The sequence below is a fragment of the Arvicanthis niloticus genome, chromosome 1 (assembly GCF_011762505.2).
Source record: "Arvicanthis niloticus isolate mArvNil1 chromosome 1, mArvNil1.pat.X, whole genome shotgun sequence".
NCBI lineage: Eukaryota > Metazoa > Chordata > Mammalia > Rodentia > Muridae > Arvicanthis > Arvicanthis niloticus.
The window spans coordinates 78,277,230-78,289,417 of record NC_047658.1 but is presented as its reverse complement, the minus strand read 5'-3'; the positions used below and the strand labels follow the sequence as shown (position 1 = coordinate 78,289,417).

Genomic DNA, 12,188 nt, shown 5'->3' with positions numbered 1-12,188 from the left:
AAAAATATTTTGTTGTACTTGAAAGGAAACAGACATGAAGCTTATGTGCTATTTCATGAAGGGTTGCACTCTCTTTTCCTCAAAAGTCAGGTGTTATTCTAGTAGTATTTCTCTCAATTTTTATGTTTTACCATGATTCCTAAGTTTTCTTAATAATTCTTTAAGCCAAAGCGTTCTCAAAGAATAATCTAATAGATTAAATATGTATTACTTGTGTTTTTAGCATAAATGATGAGAGGAAACACGGTGCTATGCCAGTAACCATATATGTTACTTTACACTAAATAATTAATTAATTCTGACTTACAAGCTATTAGTTGATGAGCAGAAGCTGCTTTAAATAGTATATTTAGTAAATCTGGAAATAAAAGGTGCTAAAACATCAATAAATCATCATACTCTGATGTTAAAACTAATGTTCAGATTTAGTTTTTCTTAACTACAGTGATAAAATAGGCAACAAATTTTAGTTCAGTGTGTATAACAAAAATTTAGGATACTATTTTTTAAGGATATATGGATTAAAAATAGTAAATCTAAGTGACAGGTATATAAGGATACATTACAATTCAAGTCAGTCAAGCTACAAAGTATATTGCTTCTTTTTTCTTTTGTTCTTTTTTATTGGATATATTCTTTATTTACATTTCAAATGTTGTTTTTTCTTTTTTATTGGATATTTTCTTTATTTACATTTCAAATGTTATCCCCTTTCTTGACTTCCCACCTCTATCCCATCCTATTAAAGGCTAGGCTCACAACCAAAAAATATGTTGCATTTTTAAAGCTTAAGCTCCTGAGCTTACCTTATTGCTGGATTTCTCTTTTTCACTTTTCCTCCTTACTGTTCTGATTCTCTTTATGTTTTAATAATCTGTTTATCTTTTTAAATTCCAGTTTACTGCCGTGGGCTTCAGAGTCCTTCTCAGCTGGGTGACTGAACACTAGCTAGGACATTGTTTTGACTACTGCTGTTTGTTCACCTGTGCTGCTCTTAGCGTTTACGTGACTCTGAGTTTCCTGTCGTGGAGGCTATACCCTATCTTTTTGTGGCAGGTGCTTTGTAGCTTGTGATCTATAAATGTTTAATAAATAAACACGCACAAATACATTGCTATTTACCTAAAACAATTTAGCTCTTTGTTTTAAAAATAATACAAATGTAAACATCTAAGAAAATTGTTTTGCTCTGAATGTGCATATATTTTCATGTGATCCATATCAGCTATAATCCCATGGCCTAAAGGCATTTGAAATACAGTGTTCTAAACACGTTTCATATTAAAAGTGCAAGCAAACATAATACAAATGCACATACTTTCCATATAGATAGGCCTTTAAAAGCTTCTGTTTGTGTATGATATATTCTGATATCACTGTACTTATAGTTACCTTTAAATTGTTTTATAGCCACTGTTTCTAGAGGCTTCTTGCTATCTTCTTTTTACATAAGAGAGAAAGAAAAAAACAAATTGAAAAGGAGTAGAACTCACATATATTGTCTTTGATGAATGCAGGATACATTGCTTCCTTTATATTGTTCATTCTTTTCTTCTACCCACCTCCTATATGTATGTGTGTGTGTGTGTGTATGTATGTATGTATGTATGTATGTATGTATATGTGTACACACAGAGAGAGCTAGTTTTTTCACTTATCAATTTATTAATACTTATTACTTAATAGATAATATTTTATATATAACATCATAAAATATACAAGGCAGGCTCTGGGTCCTTTCCTATCCTTTGACATTTGCTTCCCTCTCCTTGTAAAAAACCCTGAAGAGCCCAAATGTTTGAACTATTTTCCTCCTAGCATTATGTTTATTCACAATTATAGTGTACATGAATGCACAAAATACAACTATAATGTCAATGTCTTTATACATTTTATTCTCATAGGCTGTAATGTCAAATACTACTGTTCAAATTTGAGAGAAAAGTTAGTTTGATCTTCCAACAACATGCAAAAGTTTAAATAAAATGTTTGTGGCAACAAGTTTGAATATTGATATATTAGTTTATTAACTATATTTTAGTCTAAATTATTTCTAAACAATGATTAGTATACATTTTGAAAAAGTTAAAGTGGTGAATATATTACTGGTGTTTTATCAAACTGATTCCCATAGCATACTTGTTTTGTGTGTTCACTTATTACTGTAAATCCAATAATAAATATTAGAGGTTTTCATTTTAAATTTTTTCATCAGCACATATTTTAAAATTTTTTATAAATTATTTTTAATCTTTTTTACAGTCTAGTCCTATTCCCCTCCCAGTCTACCCTCCAATAGTTTCTCATCCTATTACCCTCTCCCACCCCCTTACCCCCCCACTCCCACACCCTTGTCTCCAAGAAAATGAGCCCACCCCCCTTCCTCCACCCCATTTCCTCCAGGCCCCTACTCCCTAGGGCCTCAAGTCTCTCTAGGGTTAGGTGCATCTTCTCCCACTGAGGCCAGACCTGGCAGTCCTCTGCTGTGTGTGTGTGTGTGTGTGTGTGTGTGTGTGTGTGTGTGTGTGTGTGTGTGTGTGTATGTGTTGGAGGCCTTGGATCAGCTAGTGGACGCTGCCTGGTTGGTGGCTCAGTGTCTGGGAGATCTCAGGATCCAGGTTACTTGAGACTGCTGGTCTTCCTATGAGCTCGCCCTCCTCCTCAGCTTCTTCCAGCCTTTTCCTAATTCAACCACAGGGGTCCCCAGCTTCAGTCCAGTGGTTGGGTGTAAATATCTGCATCTGTCTCAGTCAGCTGCTGGTTGGGCCTCTCAGAGGACACCTATGCTAGGCTCCTATCTGTAAGTACACCATAACATCTTCACTGGACCTCCTTTCCCTCAGTCCCTTCTCCATTTTTGTCTCTGCAGTTCTTTCAGACAGGAACAATTCTGGGTCAGAGTTTCTTGACTGTGGGATGGCAACCCCATCCCTCCACTTGATGCCCTGTCTTTCTGCTGGAGGTGGACTCTGCCAGTTCCCTCTCCTCACTGTTGGGAATTTCATCTAAGGTCCCTCTCATCGCTGAGAGCTAGTTTTTGTGTGTGTGTGTGTGTGTGTGTGTGTGTGTGTGTTTCATTGTTGTTGTTAGTGCTGCTGCTGTTGCAGTAAATAGCTTCACTCTCAATCCAGGTTTAAAACTTAATTACCTTTTTTCTTTTTAATCATCCATATTATAGCCATCCACAAATCCAACAGTTACCACACTACTATTTATCTTGCCTGAACTCCAAACAGACTTAACCAGCCTTTACCTCCTTACAAGATAAATGACACTTAGCATCAGACTGATCATTAAAAACAAAATTTCAATGACTCTTAAATACATGGCATTCAAAATAAAAAACTCAGTTGCCATCCTTTGAGCTCAGAATAAGCAGCTCCTGCCTCCTCCTCCAGTTTTTAGCCAATCTCCCTGCTCCTGGGGTCTCTGTATTTGCCTGTCTATCTGGATGTCTGCTTAAATATCTGATCATCTACTTTCTCCTCTTCAGATGTCATCTTCTTTTCCCAGTTATGCTCATAACATTAGTGCCTAGAAGACACTAGATACACCAGTAAAATAGTATTAAATGATTTAATGGATATGTATGACTTTAGTAATCTTTTCTAGTTTGTACACCAACTTTACAAGCTCTCTAGATTACCATACACTTGTTAATAATATAATTAGATGTTTCTTTAAGGGCATTTATAATGGAATATAAACTCTGGATTCAGACTTCAATTTTAAGGTTTATTAACTTTGAACAAATTCTTAACCTTTGTACTTCAGATTTGTTCCTCCATATACAGAACATACTAATAATAATACCTGACTTTGAGGACTGTTAGAAGGATGTAATGAGATAATGTAGTTAGGAATGAAGGTTTTAGAGCTGGAGACATGGCTTGGTGGTTACTAACACTGGTTGTTCTTTCAAAGGACCTGCATTCAATTTTCAGTACCCATATGATGACTCACAACAATCTTACGGGATCCAAAGCCGTCTTCTAGCCACAAAGGGCATCGTGTGCACATAGTATACAGACATGCATACAGAAAGAACATTTGTCCATCTAACATTAAAACAAAGGTTAAAAAAGTAATAAAGAATACTGTTAGAGACAGATTTGGAATCTAGCCCACTATTAAATATTTCACCTATAACAGTACTTGACACATAAAAGGTGTTCCATAAGCTTTTTGTTTCCTTTAACTTTTATTATGAACTCCTTTACACATTACTCATATTTTAAAATTGTCAGGATTTCCTGTCTTTTAAATCTAAATATCTGTTCAGTGAGGAAGATGACATTTTAAAGCAAGCCATATTTATTGTATCATTTCACTTGGAAATATTTTTTTATTTATCTTTATTTGAGGGATGGATAGATGGATGGATGGATAGATAGATGGATTTGGGTGGATGGGTGGTTTTATGACCTGGGGTTTTGCCATAGCCCTAGCTATTCTAGAATTCATTGTGTAAAGCAGGTTGGCCTCAAACTCACAGAAATCTGCCTAGAGTCTTGGGATTAAAGGCATGTGCCACCACATCTGGCTCATTAAATTAAAATTTAAAGCTAGAATACCTCCAAGAATGTGCCATACCTTTTATTGTTTCAGTGATAATTCAAAACAACTGATTAGTTGGTTTGTAGTAGTTCCAGCCTCATACCAGCTGATGCTAATTATGACACCTTTCTCACTAAGAATCTCAAACAGAAGTTTCCGTGTCTTTCCTTCTGCATTTACTAGCAAAAGAACATCCCTGAGACAACATTGTCATATCAATTACAGTTCGGCTGAAAAAAACAGTAAACATTTCTTTTTGTTTCTAATTTTCAGACTAGTACATTAGTGCTTTAAAAATCAGTAGTGACCACTTAAAATTATAATTATAAGCACATGATTTTTTTACATATTTGATGAGTTTTAATAATCATCACTTTTTATTCATTTTGATACTATTAAGCTTTTTTGTCTCAATAATATGAATATTGTAATTTATTTTATACATTTCTTGACCCTGAATTTAAATGTCATTTCTTCAAGGAATTTTGTTTTCTTTTAATGAAAAATAGTATTTAATAATCTTTCATTGTATTAATGAGTTATTAGCTGTTGGGAACCGCACTAGTCCCTGTTCGGGCACCAAAAAATGTTGAGGTCTGAGCTGGAGCCTCACTTTGGGCAGTCAAAAATGTTTCGGCCCTCTCCATTCCACGCTTGGCGGCCACTGTATCCCGGCCCAAGCTGCCACTCCGGTCCGCAGGTCGGCGTTCAGCAAGAGAGAGAGTGAGGACGGACTCGAAGAATGGAGACCAGACAGAGAGTGTGTTTCAATCCCATTTACTCTTTAGTCTCTCTTCCTAGTCCAAGTCCCAAATCTTGCTGTACTCTCTAAAGAGTCTCCCTAAAGGGTATATATCTCTGCCTTTTATATGTCTCACTTCTAAGCCATGCCTCTAAGTTACACCTTTAATCATGCCCTTAGGTCTTGTCTCTAGGTCACACTCTTAAGTCACACATCTTTAATCTCACACACCTTTAATCTCACACACCCAAGGAAAGTCCTGGGTATCCAAAGCAAGATGTTATCAGAGTGTGCTCAGCTGTTGTAGGCTATTGTAATACAAGTCTCATGTCAGGGTATATGGTTCAAGATGGCTGCAAAGCTGATAGCTGCTTTCTGCTAAAAGTTGGCCCCCAACAATTAGCATTTTTACAAAGCATAGCACAGTATCTGCCATGTAGAAACTATGTGGCTGATATGATTTTGTTTTATATTAATAGTAATCTAGAGTAGTGATACAGAAAATGTAGTCCCTGGTTGCACAGGCCCAGTATCAGCCAAGAAACTTACTAGAAATATAAATTGTCAGATCCCACCTCACACCCACTAAATGAGAAATGTGGTTGGTGAAACCCAGAAATCTTTATTTAAACCAGCCCATACATGTGCTTTTGGTACACACTAAAGTTTGAGAACTACAAGTTGAGAGTAATGGCTCCTACCTTGTTCATACAGAGTGGAAGGAATGTAGGTGTGTTCGGACAGCTGTGCAGTGTCCTAGCACCCTGTGCGCAGATCTTACCTTTGTGAAACGGGAGAATTAATGTAACAGGTGGCAATAAGATCACTCTATTTATGAACAATAAGCATTATACCCACCTAGCCTTTTAAAGACAAAGGATATATACACATAGATTTTTGTCTGCAAGTGTGTTTTATGACAGTCTTTTCAAGATGTGTGTTCCAACAGGGTATTGGGGGAAAAGGAACCTAATAAAATTGAGAAGTGCTATATGCTTTGCTTCCTCTGCTTGAAGCTGCATATCAAAGCCAGAAATCATGCTATAAATACACCCTTATTTAACTTGACTTAATTTATTGTTTCTAAAATGTTTTGGTTAGAGGACCCTTAGCTAAGTAACATCTGTCAAATTCTAGAAGTAACACTAAAAGTAATGACTTGTAAGAAAACGTGTTTTTAGTTTTGTTTTAATATGACAATGATTTACAGCATCAGCAGCTTTCTGAGTAAATAAGTAACCTCTACAGTTGAATTTCCCTGCCTTGCTAGTCCTGTAGAATTAGGAGCTATGCTATTACTGCACAGATTAGACTGCAGCATATTGCTTTTACTAGAGGTAGCGTGTACTTGTTGTGGATCTGGTATTTTTCAGACCGTTGCCAAGATGGACTAGGTTTTATCATGTGAACACGCCATTGTGATTAAATAATCATTTGGCAGAAAATGAGGAAGCTTTTCGGGGAACTTTATGGCATAAAGATTTTTTGCAACTACTTAGACTCCACTATTTCTATTTCTGGAATGTTTGAAGTTCTTGTTTCATTAAGGAAACTCAGTGTCAATGGGATATGGTAAGAAAATGTGTTTCAGAAGGAAATTTACAACTAACTTGTATATTTGCAGTTTCTTTTTATCCTTTTCAAAAAAACTGAATGTTTAAAGAAATGTAGGAAGATTTTTAAGATAATATGGTATTAGTAGAAATGTACATAATAGACATTGAATGTAACATTTAACTATGATATGAAAATCAAGCACCAGGATGCAACAGACATATGGCTGAAGTGCATAACAAGGACACTAGGATGCATTTTCTGAAGCCAGACCCTCTCTGCTGTATAGGGTCATCACATGAAATCAGAGTACCTTTTAGCATTGCATTTTAGGATGTGTTTGAAGGGCGATAGCATTTTGGTATTTTAGTATATAAATATACATTTATATAACATCTTCATTTAGCTCATACTACTATCAGCATAACAGGACTATATAAGGGTGAAGTCACATAGTTTTATTGTAATGATCAGTGGACATAAAGTACCTACTAACAGATAAGGTATGGTAAGTGATTCCAATGTACATAAAAGATGAAGTGGATCTGACAAGTTGGCTCTGTGGTTTAGAGCACTCACTGCTCTTCCACAGGATCAGGGTTTAATTCCCAGGACTTACATGGAAACTCATAAACTCTCTCTTCTGAACTCCTTGGTCACCAGGCATGTATCCTTAATGAGGCATACTAAAAATAAAAAATCATTTTAGGTTAGAAGGCTTATAATGTTGAACTAGATAACACAGTAATATTTCTAAATATTAAATTTCAAAGCATCATTAGATTTTTCAAGTTTATTTAACTTGCTGCTGCTGTTTCTTCTTCTTCTTCTTCTTCTTCTTCTTCTTCTTCTTCTTCTTCTTCTTCCTTCTTTTTTTCTTCTTTCTTCTTCTTCTCCTTCTTCTTGTGAAAATGCGTCCTTGTTAAATATATAAACTAAGCTTGGCATGATTGTTCATGTCTGTAATCCTAACACTCAAGAAGCCAAGGCAGGAAGATTGGCATGAGTTCTAGGCCAACTTGGGCTACATAGGAAGATTCAAGCTATTCTAATCTACAGTAAAACCCCATCTTAGAACAAAACTTACAAACCTAGTGTCAGTGATAATTACTGCATAAAAGGTAACTTGGCCACAAAGTAGAAGCAGCATTATTTCCATGGCCCGATAAATTATTTCTAGAAAAAAATATTGAAAATTTATATTAGGAAAAACACTGTATCTAACAACTGCATACATTTTCTTTCTTCAAAGAGGAATTATGACTGTTCCCTTAAACCTGGGATACTATATGTATATGTGTGCCGGGGAATACATACACAAACACACCACCTTAGTTGTTGGGGGTTGAGCATATCCTGGAGCATGCTGCAAGTACTCCCTAAATGAAATGCAACACCAGCCTTTGGTGCATTGTTTCTTAGAAGATAGCTACTGGGATTAAGAATAACAGCATTTCAGGATTTATAAAGTAAAACAACATCTATTAAGAAAAGTCAGTGTAGAAATGAAAAACATGAAGTTATTTTTACTTAATACTGATTTACATTTATTGACCCTCTTTTTCTTCTTAATAATTAGTGGGCAACTTTGTGTAATGGCTACACATTCTGTTTTGTGTTTTGGTTAAAATAGTGTAATGATCATTTATTTGAAATAGCTATCTGCTTACTCAAGTTGTCTTTCAATAATACTCTAGGGCAATTATCACAATCTCATAAAAATGTGGATGGCTTTATCTGTTCCAGGAATTTCAATCATTTTTGCCATTTTGAGACTTTTAGTAATCCATGAAGACCATGATTCATTAGGTGTGGAAATTTTGGTAAATTAATAATCATCACTTTCCTATTATTTTTAGGCATTCCAGAAACCAACCAGACTCATTTTGATTTGTTCACAAATCAAAATCTTTATTTTCCAAGATCATATGGACCTTTTATATACGTTTAGATGTGTGATGTGTACATTCCTCAGACAACTCATTTTTGGTTATGTGCACTATAGTAGAAACCAAATGAACTCTAAAGGGAAATAAAAATAGAGTTTCTAGCCTCAGTGTGAGAAGAATACTTCTCTTGATGAAATAACCAGAAAAAAACATTGTAAGAAGTGTATTCCTGCATTTATACACTGAACAAACAGCAGGTAATACACCAGTAATCACGGCTGGCTGCCCCAGCTCTTACTTCATGAACTCACTAATCATCATTGAACAGAACAGAACAGAACAGAAGTCCTGGCCTTCATTTAATCCAGTGGGAGAGACAGATAAAAGAGAAAAGGGAAAACAAAAGAAAAGGCTAAGATTACCAGAATTGTTAATGTGTTGGATGATGATGGCATGGAGAAAGAAAGGCAAAGGACAAGGGAGTGTAGATTCTGCAGTTTCCAGGAGAGGGTCAACAGTGAGTCAGAGTGGGAAGGGTATGGGACCTGAGACACAAGCACAGACATCAGCTTCTCTGTAGAAAGCATTCCAGGTAAAGAAACAATAGGTAGGTCCAAGTAGATGCTATCATTCCTAGTGTGTCTGAAGAGCAGCAAGGAAGAGTGAGACTTAAAAAGAATAAAGGGAATGAAAGCAGGCTGTTGTAATAATCCAGACTAGATATAGGCTCACTCTTCTGTGGTAGCAGTAGGGAAATTTGGAGGGCAGGATATTCTCATAGTTTAATATTAGCTATAAATGATAAAAGAATGAGAATTTAAAATTTGCCATACAAGTGGAGTTGCCATTAGCAGACCACTTACTATAAGAGAATAGAGTTTAGGTAAAAAGATTAAATCTTATGTTTTGAGTATGTTTGAGATGTCAAGTAGGCAGCTGGCATTTCATGACGTTTTGGGAGAGTTGGAAGTAGCCGATCTAAAGTTTTGGTAAACCACACTGGAAAGCAAGCGAGGAAAGGTCAGGAAAGGAACAAGTCAGGAGGAAGTGAGTTTAAGCTGGAGCATACATGCTGGAAAAGGAGAGGAAGGGGGGTTTTGTTAGAGGAAATAACCTAGACTCTCAGACTTATCCGCTGACAAATCTCAATGTTTCATTCATTTGCTCTCACCACTCCCTTAAAACTTTCAGTGTGTCAGAGTCTTGTCAAACAGTAAGTGCACAAATTTATTTGTGGACTAAAAAACTTTTTAAAAAGATTTATTTTTACTCTTTGGTGTTTATTTGGCAGTTCTGTCCATCTAGAAAAAAAATGTTGGGCTTCTTGAGTGTGAAAGTATAGCTTCTACTGGCATGACCTGGGTCAGTGAGAAATTAATCTTAGAGTGCTGGACAGCTTGACAGAGGCCACTGGCACTTGTCATCTTGCCCACCTTGGTAGACAAGTGGATCATGTATAGCTGTCCTTGTCCCAATACCACTGCATGCTAGTGATGGTTGGATGGAGTGCCCTTGTAGCAGAAGCACACATCATGCCTCTCTCTGTGCTTGGGCCATGGCAATATATGTGTATGCTACTGCCAGAGTCTTAGTGCAGCCAGATGCCGAAGTTGTTCATGCTTGGTGACTTCTGCCTAAGTTCACAATCTTCTGCCTAAGTTCACAATCTCTTTAGCTGTGATTCAAAGTTCCAGAAATGGGACTTTGCCACCATGAGCTTGGGTGTAAAGGTTCACATAGCAATGGCAGTATGTAGTTCTTGGGGTTAGGCACAAGGCAGCACTGCCACTTATGTCTAAGGTCTTCATCATTCATTTGGTCCTGCCTTCATCATCATCCAAGGATTTATTTTTGTTTTATGTATGTGAGTGTTATGACTATATTTATATTTATGTACCACCTGCGTGCAGTGCCACAAGGCCAGAAGAGGGCTTTGAATCCCATGGAATTAGAGTTATAGACAGTTGTGAGCCACCATGTGGATGCTGAGAATCTAACTGGGGTCCTTTGGAAGACCGACCAGTGCTCTTAACCCTTAGCACTTCAAATAATATGTCACAGGTTTTATTGACTAGTAGTTAGTTGTTGAAACTTAGACCTTATTAAACTTCGTGGTTTTTTTTTTACATTGAAAAGTGATAATTTATTGTGCTGCCAAAAAAATTAAAATATTTCTATGTAATGTCATGAATGGATGGGAAACTTTTGTTTTTTTTATTGTGGTTTATTGTGGTATAAAGCAGATTATATTTAAATCTGCTTTAAATATACATTTTAGCCATTTATAAGCATACATTTTCAATATACTAATTATAAAGCTTTACTTCTTGTACAAAAATGTTCTCTTTTTAAGTCAACTCCCATTGTTGTATACGTGAAGAAGCACGTGACATTTCACTTGGAGAGCTCTGAGCTTCCTGCAGGTCCTAGAATCCCCACAAGAGAGAAAGGTTGGGTCTAGTAGAAAAACAGAAATGAAATTAAATACCTTATTTCTAGAATAAACTTTTCCCCTTTCTTTGTTAAATACCTTATTTCTAGAATAAACTTTTCCCCTTTCTTTGAAGACTGATTTTGTACTTGAATGAGTGACATTTTTAATTGTTTGGATCATTACTTAAGACTAACTTAAACATGTCTTAATACCTGGATTCCTGAGAAATGAAACACTCAAAGTTGGTGTTCATACCTGTATTCTATGGAGCTTTGAAAACACATGAAACAAATACTCCTTACTTTGTCATTTTTTGCCTACTATTTGTAATTAATTTGGATTCTTGTAAGTTATTTTTGTAAGGTGTGTAGTTTGAATATATTGTGTGAATTATGAACCTAGAAAACTTTGTACATTGGTTGTAATTTTTCCTTTTTTCAGGGAACAAAGAAGGAAGAGATTGAAGGTGAAGAAGTATCTGGTTTAATTCAACCTGCGGAAGTATTTGCCCCCAAAAGCCTGGTGTTGGTATCCAGATTAGACTATCCAGAAATCTTTAGGGTAAAGAACTCATAGTCTTCTTATCAATTTATAATATTGTGTAAATCTATTTTGAATAAACTAAGGAGACAAGAGGTTTTTTTTTATATTGAAAACATTGTTAGATTGAATTAGTGCTGCACCAATAAAATAAAACGAATGACATGAAGAAGCAGATTTGTGTTAGATAAAAGCAATACCTGAATAAGCTAACATGACTATTCACACTTCTAAGAGTATAGTGTTTGTTTAAAAATAGATTTCATGTTAATTAAATAAAAATTATAAACCATAAAAACTTGATTATGTTCAAGAACTTTAAAATGTACTCACTGTAACAACTGTGAATATGTTTATTAAATTTGTGGTGTTAAATTACACTAAGTAGGATTATGTGAAATTTTAGATAATTCTGACCATGTCTTTAAAATATTGTTTAGAGCCAAGCCTGATGACCCAAGTTAGTAATTGT

General features: G+C 35.7%; 1 protein-coding gene across 11 annotated transcripts in view; it reads left to right on the top strand.

Annotated features, from left to right (window-relative positions):
* Positions 1 to 12,188, top strand: part of Sbf2 (SET binding factor 2) — a 293,801-nt gene that overhangs the window by 116,422 nt on the left and 165,191 nt on the right. For all 11 annotated transcript variants that reach the window (XM_076940847.1, XM_076940858.1, XM_076940824.1 and 8 more), the window contains exon 4: positions 11,618 to 11,737. In XM_076940847.1, the coding sequence (XP_076796962.1) occupies positions 11,618 to 11,737 (120 nt within the window). The remainder of the gene's footprint in view (positions 1 to 11,617; positions 11,738 to 12,188) is intronic.